This window comes from Varanus komodoensis, unplaced genomic scaffold (assembly GCF_004798865.1).
Source record: "Varanus komodoensis strain SLA01 unplaced genomic scaffold, ASM479886v1 scaffold3, whole genome shotgun sequence".
In the NCBI taxonomy this organism is placed as follows: domain Eukaryota; kingdom Metazoa; phylum Chordata; class Lepidosauria; order Squamata; family Varanidae; genus Varanus; species Varanus komodoensis.
This window is the reverse complement of record NW_025335761.1, coordinates 51,771,001-51,788,966: the sequence shown is the minus strand read 5'-3', so window position 1 is coordinate 51,788,966 and position 17,966 is coordinate 51,771,001. Positions and strand designations below refer to the sequence as shown.

Sequence of the window (17,966 nt, the reverse complement as noted above, 5' to 3'; positions counted from 1 at the left end):
TGACTGGGTCAGAGCTCACCTAGATATTCTACGTAGACATATTTTGCTGCATGGAGAGTCATCTGTCCCACTGACAGCAGTTCCCTATGCATGAAAACTGATTCCCCGTGCTGTCCATGTCCCAAGCTGCCACAAGAGTTATGTCCTACTTGCACATTCATGATCATTCTGGGGTGACTTCCATCTGTAAATGAGTCCTCACAGACAGAGCTTTCATAATGCCAGAAATGCAGTGCTTTGTAATGCAGCTAGTTCCTCTGTCCAAACACTTGGGGCTGTTTGACTAAGCAAGGGTACCATCCTCTGAACGTTTAGACAGAAAAAAGCCCTACAATTCCCAGCATGCTGAGAGCTAGGATTTTGTTTTTCTGTCTAAATATGCATAAGATTGTGCCACAGATGATGTGCACATTCATGTGGAATCAGCCCTTAGGATAAAGTGTAGATCTGGAAGGTTATGAAAAGTTAATTTATAATGCCCCAGGTTTTCAGGCTGCAGGTGAATCAGCACACACTGGGAATAATGTCTCAATTTCAGGTTTTCTTGGTTCATGCAGGCATTTTCTTGCCAGTTTCCAGACTATGGAGCTATGACAGTTCCGTGGCAATGTGAACAGAATGGAACTGAAGACCGCTGAATGCATACATTTACTTCCCTTGACTACTTGATACTGGGACTCATTGCTGAATGTAGGAACTGAAGACACTGAGAAAGCAGTTGAAAGGATACAAAGGTCCCCGCTGCAGTGTGTGGACTCTGATGGCTTGTTTGCAGAAGCAAGTTCCTAGCCTGTATTGCAAACATCGAGGTGACAAATAAGCATGTGTGAACCAGCCCTAAGAGAATCACAGGTGTTGAAGAGCTCCAACAAGTCCAAGACGTTGTTGTATGTTTAAGTATGCAGGGTTACATTAATCATGGCACAGCTCTCAAAACTTAGCTGCATTTGGATCCTACCATCCATTCCATTTATATTTCCCACCACCACCTGCTACCGCCTTTCCTCCAAGGTACTCACGAATATTTCTCTTCCATAACCCTTGTGTGGTTGAGAGAATGTGAGCAACCTCAGGTCACACAGCAAGTATCATGGCTGACTGGGATGTGAACCAAGATCTCCTCATTTTAGCCCAACACTCTAGTTTTTGATCCTTGGTGTTTAAGGAAAGCAAGCATGGTGTAGCCTGCCAACTCTCATTAAGCACCAAGGAGCAGAAATGATCATGTTATATGCATGTATCATACTTCTAAGCAGTTAAATATTTCAGGGATTCACCACTCACCCAAGATTCAGTTTCCTTACAAAGAGGGCACTAGAGACTTAGGCAGTCTCTGTGATATGGACTAAGCAAAAGATGCTGGTTCACAGCATCAATTAATCACAATAGTTTCCTGCTCTCCTTCAGCTGTGCAAGAGAGCCCGTAATGCCAAAGGATTTCCTAGCTCTCTGCTTCCTTTTGGAAATTAATTCAAACACAGACTGACTGGTACACACAGAGACAGTGTTAACCCTCAGTCAAGGGGGGGGGGGGTCTGGATTGCCTGAGCTCAGCTGAGATAACAAACCATTGTGAACAACCCAGAATTCACAACCCAACAGCAAACCATGATTGTTTGGTTGTTCCTGGTTAGCACAATTGGGTTCCAACAATATGCTAACCCACATCCCAACACCAACCCACAATTTGGCAACAATCTATACTCAATCCAGCCCTTGAGTATGGGGTACCATACTGTCAAAGACCTTGGCTGATTCTATTATTCTCAGTTTGTACATTCCTTAGGGAAGAGTGAGAGAAGATAAAAGATGGGTCACCCAAGACCTATTTCTTTGGCTATCCCAGGCCCCATTAAAACACCTGGAGAGAACGTTAGCAGTCATCAGCCTCTCAGGTATCTGCACTGAGAAATCTACTAGCTGAAATCTTGGAATCAGGAATAACGTACTTGGAAGGGTTCCTGAATTCCTTTGCAGTCAGCAAAGGCTGTATGGGAAACCCTGAAAGGCTATTTAGACTGATCTCGTACATAAGGCTGGTGTATAGATTTATGTATTTATTTTCTCTGCAGCCCAATTGCCAACACTCCCTGAGCTGTTCACAAAGACTGAAGCCATAAAATACAACCTGAGATACACTATCAAAGAGCAAAAGTTTAGAACTACAGTATAAAAGTAAATAGCAAGATAAATCCGAAATCAAGATAAAGTCAGCCAGCAATGCAAAGATTTAAAATGCTGCAATAAATTTAAAAACAAAAAAGTCTGAAAAATTAATATGCCTGGCAAAAATAAGAAACTCTGCTTCTGGCACCAGAAAATGCACAATGGAGGCTCCAGGCAAGCCTCTTTGGGAAGTTCATTCTACAGCCAGGGAGCTATTTGAGAGAAGAGCATTCCCTGCACTTTTTAAGGAAGCCATGTGATATCCCCATGATACAGTTCAGTCCCACAGATAAATCTGGACCACAAACAAATTTGCTTCCAGCCTTCTTTACCTACCAGACTAGGTTTACTTATGGAACAATAGATTTGCACATCATAAAAAATTGATGTCTGCATCTTCCAAAAGTTGAAGCCAAATGAAACATAAAAGCCTTTAAAAATCTTAGCAAGATTCTAACAGCCTTTCCCACCTTGACCAGATGGAAAACCAGAGCAGAAATCAGGGTGTTTGCATTTGGCCATGGCCTTTTAATGGCAATCCTCTCCATGGTGGTATGATGAAGGAAGTTGCTGTGCATTAATAGTTGCTTACGCCAAACTGCAGAGTTGGAAGTCTAGGAGGAGGCCCCATGATTTATGACTCATCCCACTGAATGCAGCCCATCAACTAACATGCTCAAAGTTCAGGTTCAACTGAAGGTTAGAGAAATGAAATGTTATAAGAAACTAAACTTAGAGATTTGTCTATCCCTCAGTATGACCCAGTGCTGGTGAAACTGTGCAGCAGAGGACGCAAAAGTTATCTGGTGTTATGCACGTGATGGGCAGCCTGTTCATTTCAATGTATACCCTAAGCCTCCACTGATGTGTCCATACTTATTTCTCATGACAAGTCCAGGAACTTGCAGAAGCGCGTGATCGTTGCCTGCCTTGTCTGATGGTGGCCACCTGGGAAGCACTGACAACTGGCCAATTGGAAGGCCTTAACTAGTTTGTTAGATCACACATCTTCGCCTGAGGAGTCAATTGAAGGAAGTGGACATTTGGTCCCTGCTTTAAAAGCGAGCATATATCCTGCGGAGTTGGGCAAAGAGCAGTCAGCTTCCCATCAGTTACTTTTGAGCAACACACTTGGCTAGCGTCTAGCAATGGAAGAGAATTTCCTTTGGTTCCTTTTTGATAAGGAACTTACAACATGTAACCTATTTCTCCCTAACCAGGATGGAATGACTCTGAGATGTAATAAATAAGTAAATAAATGTTGAATGTAAGCGAGACTGAAACCAAACAGCCAACCAGGCCCTGTCCTTTGAGCACTTGCTCAAATCAAGTGGTGGAACACTGAGTTTCAACCACATCCATAGTGCTGAATTAGGGTTTCTACCTCTCTTTCTTCTGAAAGGCTCTCCATCTTTAGCAGTTATAAGGAAGCAGGTTCAGCTGGGTACTCTTCATAGGCCTGCTTTACCTAACAAATTTCTATAATGCAGTTGGATAAGAATTTCATTTAGACCTGTATTTTATAGGAATGCACCAAAATTGGCAAAAGTTCTCATATATGGAAGGAAACTACTGAAGTTTTTTTTTTTTTAATTTAATGTGGGAGAAAGCAAAATTTGCCCATCCGTAATGAGGTCTATGTCTCCAATCAGGATGTGAGTGGATCAACTCATGCTCTATTCAAATGGTGGAAAAGACTACAGGACTCAGTGGGTCCAGATATGCCTCTCCTGTATGGTGTCACACTGCCCCATAAGACATGGATTTACTGGGGAGGGGGGCATTTGGACATGGTTGTCCGGGGGGGGGGGGGCATATCTAAGTGGTAGACTCAGATTGCCAGAGGGCCTTTCACCAGTTATACTGGGTCTGCCTACTTTTGGAAGGGCAGAAACCTGAGCATTGCCATTCCTGATTTGATGACTCCCTGACTCTGTTGCTACAATTAGAGATGAAAAGTCTATAAAAGAAGCACAATGGCTCATTAAAGTTCACTTTAAAGGAGCTTTACACAGTGCAGATTCTTCTCTGGTTGCCGTGGTTTCTCCATTGTTATCTACAGGATGGAGAGAATGAAGACGTGCAGGAAGAAAAGGGGAGGGGAGGAGTTTACTCTGAGAAGGGCCAGGGCTTCAGGACTGAGCAGCTGCTTTGGATGCAGAAGGTGCCAGGTTTGATCCCAGCATCTTCAGGTAGGGTGAGTAAGGAATCCAGCCTGAAACCCTGGACAGCCACTGCCAGTCAGTGTCAACAATATTGGGCTAGATGGACCTATGGAGGGTCTTCTAGGATTTTATGAGATAGGCTCCTGACCACTTCTGCAGCCTCACTCTGTACCCTGTATCCTCTTAATTCCTCAATATTGGATGTCCATGACATTCATGGGGTTCTGTTGTTCCATAATCAACAGAGGGAAACTAAAAAGGCAGGATGTGGGTGATCACTCTGGTTCTTGGAGAGGTGCACGGGAGAAAAACTCTAAAGAATTTCTGAAATGTTGTAGAAAGATCTCCACTGTTGGCAGATGCTTGCTTCCCATGTTTCATCTGTTCTAAAGCAGCCGAAATCAACTGGCAGTTCATTTCTGGGACAAATTCAAAGAGCTGGTTGGAAATACCCTAACCAGGTTGGGTATTTTCTGATCCTCTTAGGGGGCATCTGACCACTCCCTGGCAATTAGGATATCCTAAGGAAGTCATGTACCATGTGCCACCATGAGCAGAGACTGGACTGGCTACTACCAAGAGCAATGCATGGCATCCCATGTCTCTGACGAGTTCAATTCTGCTCCCTCCCAGCAAAGCTGAAAGCCACTGAGCCTCTATCCACGCCACTGCTGTTCTGTTTGTTATGCAGGTGCACCTGGAATGGATCTATCTGGTTGGTTAATGTGGTTTTATCTAATGAGCAGCTATAAATGTTTACCAATTGCAGTATATATAAAAATTAATTAAATAAATGAAATATTCCTGCAGTTCTGTTCCAGTATGCTGGCTTCTATGATTTATTGCTGTTAAAAACAAGAGTACCTCAAAGGTTTTTGTAACTTGTTAGGGATTAGCAGAACCATTGCTGTAGAGTACATAGGTGACCAGTTCTGGCACAGGTAGTGGCGACTTTGTAGCATTCCTGGACTGAAAGAAAGAAACATAGAATGTTTTCTTGTATTGAGTCAGATCACTGGTCCATCTAGCCCCATATTGTCAACACAGATTGGCAGTGGCTCTCTCAGGTTTCAGGCAGGAATTTTTCCAGGCTTAGCTGGAGATGCCAGGGTCAGAACGCAGACCTGGTGCACGGAAAGCCGTGCTCTGCCACTGTGCCATGGTTATGATCCAGAGCATACACAGGCTCAGCTGCGGCCTAAGGCCAGCACTGCTCCTCTCAAGTTGCACTCTGGTCTGCTCATCAGTTCCAAAGACTAGAAGCAAATTCACTACCAAACATGTGTGTGTTGCTGTTGTTTTACTATACAGATAAATGTGCCTTCATAACACCTAGGCTAGATTACTTCAGCATGCTCAGTGTGGGACTGACCTCGAAGACTGTCTGAGAAGGCGAACCGAATGGGCTAACACTGTTGAGCACCTGCCATGACCCACACTTCAGCAGGGTGGAGGGGAGACACCGAAATGCACATTGGACTGGCCATCTCATGCTACCTCAACTGACAGATTTTTTTAAGTGGTTGGCTCCCATTTTTATTCATTCCCTTTTATTCTCTTATATTTATATTCCACCTTTTTCCTGCAAGGATCCCAAGCTGGCTTCTGTAATTCCCTTCTTTCTCTCCATGTTGCCCTCACAAGAACCTTGTGAGGTAGATTAGACTAAGAGTCCATAATGGCCATGCCTGAATGGCAACCAGCACCCAGGTCTCTTGAGTTAAAATCAAACAACCATACACTCTTGTTCCTCCTTGGTACAAAGTACATGATACATTGTCCTGACACCCTTTTTTTCTCTTTGCCCTCACCCTTTTGGCTCTGTGCATTACCAAGGCACATGTACCTGGGCAGGTAGATGCTTGCATTAGTACGGGCATTCCTGTGCGGCATCAGCAAAGGGACAATGATGCAGGACTTTGCGCTGGCACATGATGTGGGTTGCCTGTGAAACATAAAAGCACTTTCCCTTCCCTAATGCACCAACACAACTTTTTTGTTCTTTTGTGCTTTTCATTATCTAATTAACAATCTAGTCATACAGAACATATGCTGACATTACCATTTGGGATCTGGGACAACCCAGATTTTGTCTTGTGTGTGGCACACGCAACGGTATGGAATCTAGAAAACACTTCTGATCTTGCAGCCTGAGCGATTCAAGAACTGGAGGTTGCAGGAGATATAGATTTTATTTGACTCTCGATGCATTTCACTAGTGATTGCCAAGGCAACAATGGACACAGGGAACAGCTATGAGATCAGAAGTGAACGGACCTGAACAACACAGGAAGGAAGATGGGATTTGCTCTTAATTGAAGGAACAAATGCCACCATATAGATCTTCATTTCTAAGGCTTTTAAAAATCATCTTTCTCAGTATCTCTTTTATACCCAAGGGTCCTATGTTGCAGATTAGTACTAAACATGAGGCTTTAAAATGAGCATTTTCCTTACCTTCTGGGACCAAAGAGCAGAGGAATGTACTTTTTGACCATTCGGTGTCCCAGACCTGCCTTGCAGTGTTATTCTATAATTCACAAAAGTGGGCTGGCTGGGGTTACCATAAACACTTCCAAATATATTTGAGAGCAGGTGTAGCAAACAGCTAGCCCTGTGTGTGCAAAACTGTAATTACACAAAAAGTCTAATAAAATTGTCCAAGGGAGGGTAAAATACTGTCTTGTTGAGAACAGGGGAGCAAGTCCGAAGAAATACATGGCTGATTACCTGCATCAAAGATACAGTAATAAGATGATTAAATAGTTCTGCGATTAGCAATGAAAACCATGGAGGAAGGATACATGGACGGATGGATGGATGGCCAGGTAGAAATACATGCTGGGACACTCAAAGTCTGCCCGAGCAGACTTTAAAGGTTTGAGTGAATCACACACCCCGAGTCGGCTGGAGGGGCTTGTATGCCTCCTTCCCCAACTGCTCTCTCTGTAGAGAGAGGCAGGACCCATCGAGTTCTACGAAAGTTCCTTCTTGCCTTGCCCATCGGTTGCAACCCACACGCCAGAAGAAATGCGAAGGGGCGGCGGGGTGGGCTGAGGGATGCTGACGCTAAAGTGGCGCCCTGAAAACTTCCTGCGGGGTGCATGATGTCCCCCAGGTGGTTTTGTGTGGGGCGGGGAGGAGGGGAGATGCACCCACCAGCTGGAATGGAAGTGTGTTTTAATAGTAAACCCAGCGAATTACACGAGGGTGGGCTGGGGCGGGGCGGGGCGCCGGCGGCGGGGTGGGGTGGGGTGGGGGGCAACTAATGCGATCACTGAAACTCTCCGCCCGGGCTGCTTCGCTTCGCTTCGCTTCGCTTGTACGCTCTCCAGCTGCCGAGATCTAGGAAGAACGTGATGCTTCCCCCCACTTTCACACACACACACTCACACCGCACGCGCGCGCTCCCTCGCGCGCGCGCGCGCACCCCTCCAGTTTCCAGCGGAGCTCGAAAAGCGTCGGGCGCTCCTCGCCGGCAGCTGCTGCCGCGGCTCCCGGGGCCAGTCCTGCTCCCAGCCGCCCCCCGCCCTCCCTCCTCCCCGCCCCCTCCCTCCCCGCCCGCTCCCTCCCCCTGCACGAGGCTGCCCGGTGATCTCAACTTTCTCCTTCCTGCCATCCGAGCGGCACAGTCACCTGTTACTGCCTGCTTCTCCCGGGCGCCCCGCACGGAGTCCTTTCGCGGCGCGCGGCACATGCCTCTTGGGTGGACCGCCTTTTCTGCAGCCGGCTGCCGCCTTCTTCCGGAGTTGCGAGCACTCAATGTGCTTTGCCGCCGCCGCCGCCGCCGCCGCCGCCGCCTCTGTGTCTTGCCCTGCTTCCCCTGCCGGCCGGGGCTTTCTAGACCTCCAGTGGCCGCCCGCTGGGCTGCACCGTTGGGATATAGCCTGAACTATGCACGCCTCTGCCCAGTGAACGCTTGTGCTGGCTCTTCCATTCACTCGGTCCTTGTTCTTTGATTTCTTGTAGGCCTCTGCGGCAGACATGGAGAAAATAAGGTAAGTCAGCTCAGTTGTGTGTATTTTTTTCTCCTGCTTCTTCCCTCTGTGTCACATTATTGTAAGGCAAGCGATCGCTGGGTGAATTATTTATTACAGAGGCAGCAGAAGCCCCTTTGAATCCCGACAGCTTGTTTGTTTATTTATTTATTTATTTGGCTGGCTTGCTGAAACAGGCTTGGATTGCCTCAGTACACACACACACACACACATACACACACACCAGAGAGGCAGGGGTCGGAAGATTGGGAAGGGGGGAATGAGTAGGATGCGGTTGAATGTCTTCTACAAACAGGGTAATTTGGAAGGGGGTATCTGTCTCCTTCTCTTTCTCTCTGCACACTGACATGTTTCCATTCTGAGATGCCGGGGACTGTCCATTGAACCAATGCAGTAGCCAGTGCTTGTCAGTTTATTGCCAGAGCATGCTTTGCCATTTCAGTAAGAAAAACCAGATCAATAATTCACAGGGAGGAGGGGAGAGCTACCCATGTAGATAAGAAATGAAGAAGAATTCAAGTGTGCATCGAAGTATCTAATTGCTATTGTTTGTTTTAGTGTTGATGTTGCAGCAGTGGTGTTTGGTTTTCTCTGTTTGATATTCCTTGAGTAGCCAGGAGTTTAAAATGAATGTCGTCCCCCTGCCCTGCAAAAAAGATTGTTTCCTGTGTTCAAAATGTTGACAGCTTGTGGAAGTTTCTTCTTCTCTGCATCATTCCCTGCTTAAATCAAAGGGGAGGTGGTGTTTCCAAATGTACAAATTTTGTGGCTCTTGTCTTGAGTGTCAAGTCTGCTTTTGGAGATCCTGCTTCCATATGTCTTGCAAGGACACATTAGTTTTAGGCACAGGGCCTCTCATCCTTACTGAGCCTGTTTTTACTTTCTTTTGCAAAGACAGGAGCAAACCTGTCCACATGTACTTGGGAGGAAGCCCTCCTGAGTCCAGTGGGACGTAGCTGGAATGTATAAGCAACAGCGTAGAGTTCAGAACTTGGGCATACCCTTCCTTGGCATTAACAACGTTCATTTTAACATCCTCAGATATCGCCTAAGCTTTGGAGTTAGCACCCTTCCTTCAGTGACCCACTGCCAGCAGTACTACTGATGGGATACAGGTTTCAAATCAAGGATGTCAAAAGGGTTGCCCAAAGTTCTTAAGCAGTGTTAGGAAACTTGCAAAGCTCTAATAAAAGGGGAACCAAGTGCTGATGGTGGGAAGCAGGAGAGGGCTGAGAGCTTGAAGACAACTGCATAGTCGCTTTTCTTTGAAACTTAGCTGGAAAACATATCTGCAGTATTTACAAAGACATCACGAGCAAGCCTACCTCAACGTTGGTAGCTTCAGCCTTTCATTGCTGGTGGTATAGCAGGAATCAAAGGTTGCAAGCTTGATGGAAAATGTCTTGAGGGTTGGGGACTGTTAAAGTTCCTTGGGGGTAAGCAAATATATAGTATAGGACCAGTCAAGAGGTCCATGTGTGTTTAGCATCCTTACCGAGAAGAAAAGAGCTTTGCCACTGCATTGAGCAAACTATGTATGCACCATAGATTTAAGAGGCTGGAAAGATTTGGAAGAAGTGAGTTGATGTGGTTTCGAAGGCAAAGGGGAGTTTTCTAGGCAATAGAAGTATGCACAAGTCATCATTACTCAGCTAGAAACACCACTGAATTCACTGTTAATGTTCAGCCCCTCCTCTGTGGTTTTATTATAGGCAACGTGTGGCAATCGCGTGTGCATGTGTCTCTGTGAGAGGGAAAACAATAGTCTCAGTCTGTACACCACCTAAAGGTGGATCTTGGATTCTTCATCTTCACTGATCACATATCACCATGGGGCATTGATGTGTCCCTTATTCAGATAGGCAACTGTGGCTGGAAGAAAATGATCTTGTTCTAGGCATCACTCAGCTTCTGTGGTTCAGTGGGCACAGTACCTGTTTTGCTTATAGAAGGTGCCATGTTCAGGCCCCGGCCTTTCCAAGTGGGCTAGGAAAACTCCTGTGATAGGTTCCATGTAGCTGCTGCCAGTCTGAGCGGACAGTCGTATAGCAGGATAGAACCCGGTATTTGGCAGAGGGAAGGCCTTGCACTCCTTTAGCTCAGCCTGTTCATTACTCCTCAAATGCACTTCTTTTTCTGGTCAGCTCACTGATTCTGCATTATTTTGTTTATTTTACAAAAATCGAATAGACTTACATGCTCACTCTGGATGTCAAAAGCAAAGATGACTTTCCTCCAAAACAAAACGAAAAGAAGAAAAAGAAAGTTTCCCTTCCCATTTTGTGTTGATAACATTGCTATAATTATGACGACGTATGAAAAATAGATGCTACACATGCCCTTAAAATCCTTTTTTCCAGTTTTCTCTTGAGTATACCCTAGAGCTGGATTTTTAAGTCTCACTGAGAATCCTCTTCCTTCACCTGAAATCTGGTCTGGGATATACTGCTAGTTTGCTCTTTGCTTTACAATCTTGGCTTTTAAAAGTTTAGCTGCTGATGCTTAGTTAAGCTTCTTACCCACCAAACAGTGAGCGCAGACATACAACACGGGCTATCACACCCGGTCGTGTTTTAGTTACCCGCTTTTGCAGTGCTAATGAGTAGTAACTCTCCTATCCAGTGGTGCTATCCATGAATTCGTGTGCAGAAGGGGTAGTGCCAGGGGTTGCTTAAGATCTCTTGTCGTACTTCACAATATGGTCACTGACAACTCAAAAAGAAAACAGACTTAGATGCAGACCTTAAAAGCAATGCTGTGATCTAGTGGAATAAGACAAATATATATTATCTCCCCCTCGTCCTGGGCTCAAGTTTTTATGCTTATCTCTCTACATTTGGAAAGCATAAGAAACAGAAGGATTTTTTTTAAAGGGGGGGAGGTTACATAACATGATGGCTGTCCAAGCAGTCTTGTTGCTTGCAAGGTTGGTGTTTTTGTAGGCAACTACGTAATCCCCCCCGCCAAAAAAAAGGAATAATAGACCAATTGCTGAGTTGTAACACTGCTCTCTCCCTCTTAGGCTGATGAAAAATTAAGCCCAATAACCCTAATCAACTCCATGATGGCCCCAAAAGTTTTTCATACAAGATGTTCATCTTCTTCTAATCCCATTACCCAGCCTGGTATGTAAGACCTCCATGGGTCAGCTGACACGATCATATGAGGTTCTTGTGGATCAGCTGGCCATCTAGATGAGTCACATGCTAATCCTGAAGGGCAGTTCTTGACAGTTTTCTCAAGTAAAAATTCAACAAAATTGTTATTTCCAAATATGGCCATTCAGGATAACAACATGGGATCATATTCTGATGAGAGAGTTTTGTCAATAGGGATAGGAATCTCCATCATTAAAGGGGAGGATAAGGGAGAACAAGCAGAACTGAAGGGACACACGTTTGTTTGAGTTCTCTGCCATTGCCTTTATAGAAGTTTATCTTGGGGGGTCTAATCCTGGAGAGCAGCTTCCAAGTTAGAAGATCCAATAGTAGTTCTTGAATGATAAGTCTGACTCACTCTGGAAAACTCTTTGTAAACATGTGGACATGGCATGCCTAAAGAAGCTAGGTGGAAATACTAGAACTCTAAGGAATATTCTGCAGCTTTAATGCTGAAGTTTTCTGCAGCAGTTTAGTGGGACAGAAATTTCCCTCTGCAGCACTTTGATTCACCTTTCTTTTTTCAGTCTTATTTAACACCATTGTTACATCCACTGGCTGCTCCTTCCTTCTCCTTCCTGGATAAGCTATGTGAGTATAATCCCACCAAATCAGGGACAATGCATCCAGTGGGATGATTTCATAATGTGATGCAGCCAATCGGATTTGCTTCCATGATGACATCATTGTGGGAAAGTGACATAATTGAGAAAAGAAGAGAGAGTGGGTAAGCAACACTTTCCACAGAGAGTGAAATGGCAAAAAAGAAAAGAAAAGAAAGAAGATGTGAGCAATGATGACAAATATTAAGCACAATCCTAGGCATGTCTACTCAGAAATGAATCCTGCTGTTTGGGATAGGTAAATATGTGTGTGGTTGCAGCCTGAGTCATTTGGCCACTCTTTTAGTGAAGAAGCAGAATCTGTGAGCTCAGACATGGGAAGAATCTTCATACCACAACCATTTCATCCTTTTCTCAAAGGGACTTTCTCTGTAGTCCCTTTCTTGACTATACTTACATTCCAGCTGACTGGGGTGGATGGGAAATAGAGTCCAATTCATCTGGAGGGTGTTGAGTATGGGAAGGCTGCCCTAGTACACCTTCTGTAAGTTAAACCTCAGTCAGAAGCAACTCTTGGATGCTGTAATGCCATTCTGTACGGCAGAAACACTTTGCTAAATGGGCTCCAGAGTGTAGCTGTAGGCAAAAATAGCTTAGCAATGGCAAAGCAGCTCCAGAATGAACAGTGTTCCTGGCCAAACCAGATACTTGCTTGTTTCTTTCTGTCTTTGATACTGAATTTCTTCACGAACAGAAAGAAACAATTACTCAACATTTTTTAATCCTGATTATCCCACGAATTCAGTGGACTGACTGCTGAGCACAAGACCCGGCACTGCCAAATCCTGTTGAAGTTTAAGTCTGTTCCTGTTTCGACTTTGTGTTTCACCGAGAAGGGAGTCTGGCTTCTGCTTGTTATGCTACAGTGTAAAATGCCATGTGTCCCTATGATGCCACAAGAAAGAAAGAACACAAATGTTGACTTAAACAAGGATTGGCACCAGGCCTGCTGAGGAGTGGAGGACGGATGACGCAAGGGCCCCTGGCCCAGGGCACTAGCCTGCATGTCCCCAGTCAGATGCCATTCCTTCTGGTGTGTCTGTCCTTCCCCCTACAGCTTTTAATGTTACTGCATACCAATGACATTTTAGATTGCATCTATTTTTTTAAACCATGCATCTTCCACTAAGGAGAAACCGGTCTGGGTTGGAATAGAATATGTCAGGGGGTAGAGGAGGCTATACAAGATAAACAGAAGGCCATATAAATCTAATAACCCTTTGATTCATCTCTGCTGCCAATCCAAGTGATGGGTGTGTGTGTGTGATATTCTGTGAATCTGCAAGGCTGATCTAGGTGAACCATTGCATTTGAGACCCATCCGAGGCCCAGATTTGGTGCTGCCTGAGACAGAGCACCAAATCCACCCAAGGGCTGTGCCAGTGGGATGGGGCATCAACATGTATTATTCTGGCACTTGAGCCAAATAATCCCACAGGTCCCTTTCCTCCCATGATAAAAATAGTTGTAAAATCACAGTGGATACACTAAGTAGCAAATGTTTTCTGTCCTAGCAGAGTACCCAAAATTGTCTGCCTGAGGCATTGTTGGATTCTGAAAAGACTGGGAGCTTCAGCCCATCTCTGCTTTACCCTATCCTTCCTTCAGGGAGCTCAGAGTGGCATGTCTCTCTCTCTCACATGCATCCAGGCACACTGTCCCAACAACCCTAAGAGCTGAATTAGGCAGAATTGCAGATGGGGTCCTGTAAGTTTTGTAGACAAACACAGAAAAGAATATGAGCCCAAATCTGCATTCCAAGCACCAGGCCGCTCTGCCCTTTCAAGATGAAAATCATCCAAAATTCGATCACTTGATCTTTGGAAGACGCGAACTAGACCATATATAGAAAAGCAATGCAGTAGACTCAGATCTAGAGGGGATCTACATGAGAGCCCATTCCATGTATCAGGGAGTGCTGTGGGAGTATTTATGCAAAATGCATTTGCCACCGTGGGGGAACATGCTGATGAATACAGTGCTGTTGCCACTAGGTTGAACACATGACCTCATGTCACACACAGACGCATTTGCTGGAGAAGCAGGAAGAGTCAGAAGGGATACATGTGTGTGCAAGAGAATGCACTCAGAAATATCCCCATCTATTAGCTATGCTCGAGTGCAAAGGCACAAACGAGGGAGTTGAGTTTCTTTATTTTTTAAGGAGGGCAATTGAGAGTTCCTCCTGTCCAGTGATAGAAAAACATCGTGGAGAAGGGATGGGGAGCTGAGAAGGGGATGTCGTGGTGTTGCTTGATGCCGTTCTCCCGTCTGCAATAGGATGAATATAGCAGGGTCATTATTCCTATTCCCCTCCATTCCAAAGCAATTCCCAAAAGCAAGTGTAGTCCCAGGAATAAGCACCATTGGCAAGAATGTGATTTACTTCTGAGTAGGCATTCAAGTTGTTCCTTGGTGGAGAGGTGGGGAGCAGCATTTCATTTACTCTCCAGTTCAGTGGGCAACTCAGAACGAGAGAGAATGAGAGAGAGAGAGAGAGAAGCCATGGGGAAGTCCAGGTGAGGGAGGCAAGAAGCAACTCAAGGCTGATCGAGCATCCGACTGCTCCGAGTTGCTGCTGTTTTGCCAAAGCTGAACAGGATGCTGCTGCTGCTGGGGGAGCTGGTCCCATACAGCCCACCGAGGCCCCTGCTTCTTCCCCCCCAGAACAGTACTGCAAATTTATCACACCCGGGAATTTGGACCTCAGAAAAAAACGCAGTGTATTAATAAGTTGTGATATTTCAGGCCTGAACTAATCCAGTGGCAGAATTAGTGCAAGGTCGGCATTTTGGGGTAAGCATCATGGCTTTACAGTGCCAATTAAAAATGTCTGCTGTAGACCCCATCCCTGAATTATGCTTGGATTAGATTCAATGACGTCAGTGTAACGTAGGTTAATCATGGCTCAACATCAGACCCATTGATTTAAATGGGTCTTCTTCACGTGCCTAAGTGTGGAATCAGCCCAGTGAAGCTATTACTGTCCACTTAACCTGTATTTCAAGACTATCCTGCATTCTCTTCACCTGTTTGTGTGGGTCCTTCCCTGCCCCAAAGACAGAGAGGAATGAATTTCTTTTCCCAGGCTCCAAAGCACTCAAGGCAGTGCCCAGAGTTTCTCCACCCCCATTTTATCCCCACAGCAACCCTGTAACTGTAAGATAAATCAGGTTGAAATTCAGGGATGGCCTAGGGCAGCCTTCTCTGACCTGATGGCCTTTAGAGGCATTTGGACCTCAACTCCCAAAATTCCCATCCAGCGAGGCCATTGACTGGGAATTCTGGGTGTTGTGGTCCAAATGTGTCTAGAAGACACAAGGTTGGGAAAGACTGGCTTGACGTCACCCAGGGAATGTATAAGGTGTCCACTTGTTAATTGCTAAAAATAGAAGAAACACATCACCAAAAAAAGGGCAAACAAGTTTTCCAATTTGCATAAAATGACCATGTGTTAATTTATATGAATAGATACAAATCTGAAAATAATACTTATGATTTAAAGAGAAATAACTACATCTTGCCATAGTGTGGAAGACCTGTGTGCTTTGCTCCATCTGCTGTCCAGGTTGCACTGGTGAACAGCTTCAAGGCCCAGTTCCTATTTCTCTTGATACTTTATCTTTATATAGGACTTGAACTAGATAATACTTCACATAGTGAGCTGGTGTGGTATAGTGGTTAAGAGGGTGGGACAGGGACTCATGTGATCCAGGTTCTAGTCCCTACTCAGCCATGGAGCTCTGAGGGTGACTTTGGGCCAGCCTCTCAGCCCAACCTACCTCACAGGGTTCTTGTCATGAGGATAAGATTGAGAGGGGGAGGAGAATGATGTAAGCTGTCTTGAATTCCTTGAAAGGAGGAAAGGTGGGATATAAATATAATACATAAAATAAAGAGCACATTCAAGACAGAGGACACAAGATTGTCCTCTATAAAAGAGGATGCATGGCTACCTCATGGCTGAGTGAGGTTTGAACCTGTTCCTCAAACCCCAGCTGAAGTCCAGGCCGCTTATGACTGCACCATGGTAGCACAGATCCACATTAAGCAGGCAGTCTTGAAGGAAAATGGGGAATAGGAAGAGCTCCTTCTGTTGAGCATTATGGAACAGAACTCTGTGAATGTCGTGGACACCTTCTAGTACTCCAGACCACCGGATTTCACACTGGAGGAGTAGAAGATAACCTCTGTGGTCAAGGTTATCATGAGACCTAGGCCTTGGAATATGGTAAGCCTACGAGAGAGCTGTGTGTTTAACACCCCTGCAGGCCAAGTGATATACTAAGTTTAAGGGCATAACTAGCAGCTACATCTTTCATTCTTACTCTGAGTGCAGAATCCTGAAATGGATTAGGAATGTAGCATGGAAGATGATAGCATTTAAACTGGGGCAGCACCAGATACTGAGAAGACCCATGCTTGGGTGCGTGTGAGAAAACTTGCATATGCTGACTTACCTCTGTTCTAAAGTATCTCTTCAAAGGACCCTGTCTCCCAGGGTCACCCATAATTGTATGGCCAAGTAAGAGGAGGACTGCTCAGTCAGAAAAAGAAAAAAAGATAAACCAGGCAAAAGGACTGGAGGTGGGCAGGAAGAGGTGAAACACGTGTGAACAAAAAGCCAGCAAATCCAGGGAGATCACATGCAACCGAGAAAATCAGCCCCTGTACTTTTATTTCAAGAAGTGCCCATGGTGAGGCCAGTGGCCTTCCTGGTCCCCAAATGGCAGAGCTGGAGCTCCAGCCCTAGGGAACTCTCTCCTAAAACCTCTTCTTATTTTAACCCTTCGTTCCCCACTGTCTGAATCTGGCCTGCTATGCCCGTAATTTCATTGTTAAAACGTAATCCATTTATTTGGGTCTCAGACACAAACCTATACACTGTAGCGGGGCAGGGGAGGGGGCACACTGGCAACTTAAACCAGGATGTGTGGAAGAACATATTGGGTTCCCACCCCAGCTTAGGCCTATTGGGGCATTCAGAGCTAGCAAGTGAGGGCTGATTTCTGTGATGCACTGTTTTTGCCCTCGGGCCACCCTGCTTTGCCACCAAAGCAATAGGAGGGAAGGCAGTTGACATGCTCTGTTTGAAACAAAGGGGTCTGGTTAGCAATGAGTGAGTCAGAGAAAGGGTGGGCTGGGCTGCATGCTGGCGCCTGTCTCTTCACAAAGCCAGCTCTGTAACGAGGAGTGGTCCTAAATGCACAGGAAGAGACAGAGGCTTACAAGATTTCATGCCAATGCTTCATTCAGGGTCACCACCCCCACTTTTTAACTTTTCTGGGATATTTGTATCCCAGATCCTTGCTTAATGCAACACAAATATTAATATACATGAGGTGTATACATTTCCTCTTTGATGCTAGTTGAGACTACTTCCTATCTCCTAAATTATATTATTTAAGTTGCAAAGATCTTGAAGGTTGAGGATCTAGGCCACAGCTTCTGGGTTGGAATCACAAAATTCTGGAATGTGTGACAACTTTATTCAGAAAAGCTCAGCAAAGATCCAGGCATCTGGGAAAAGAAAAGAAACATTCTAGGTCCAATGTGTGATGATTTATCTTTAAAGATGTAAAGATAAAAAACAGTCAGACTTCGGGTGCAGGGGGAGGTATTCTCGAAGTTACAAGATGTTAGAATATTAACAATGCCATGTTGGAATCAAAGTTATTTTTCTCCACCAGAGAAAGGAAAGCTATCCTCCGTTACACAGACGTACGCGTTGTGTCCATAGAAACAGTTGCTCAGTTATGCACGATTGAAGACAGACTAGTAGTCCTAGGTACACATTTACTATGGAAAATAGGATTGTTTGAGATTAAGGGTCAGATGATAAGGAGACCTCGTATG

The 17,966-nt window shown here is 45.2% G+C and overlaps 1 protein-coding gene across 1 annotated transcript in view; it reads left to right on the top strand.

Moving 5' to 3' along the window:
- The first annotated feature begins 8,097 nt into the window (after positions 1–8,097).
- Positions 8,098–17,966, top strand: part of BEGAIN (brain enriched guanylate kinase associated) — a 178,302-nt gene continuing 168,433 nt past the window's right edge. The window contains exon 1 of the mRNA XM_044436868.1: positions 8,098–8,329. Within this exon, the coding sequence (XP_044292803.1) occupies positions 8,316–8,329 (14 nt within the window). The 5' untranslated portion in view covers positions 8,098–8,315. The remainder of the gene's footprint in view (positions 8,330–17,966) is intronic.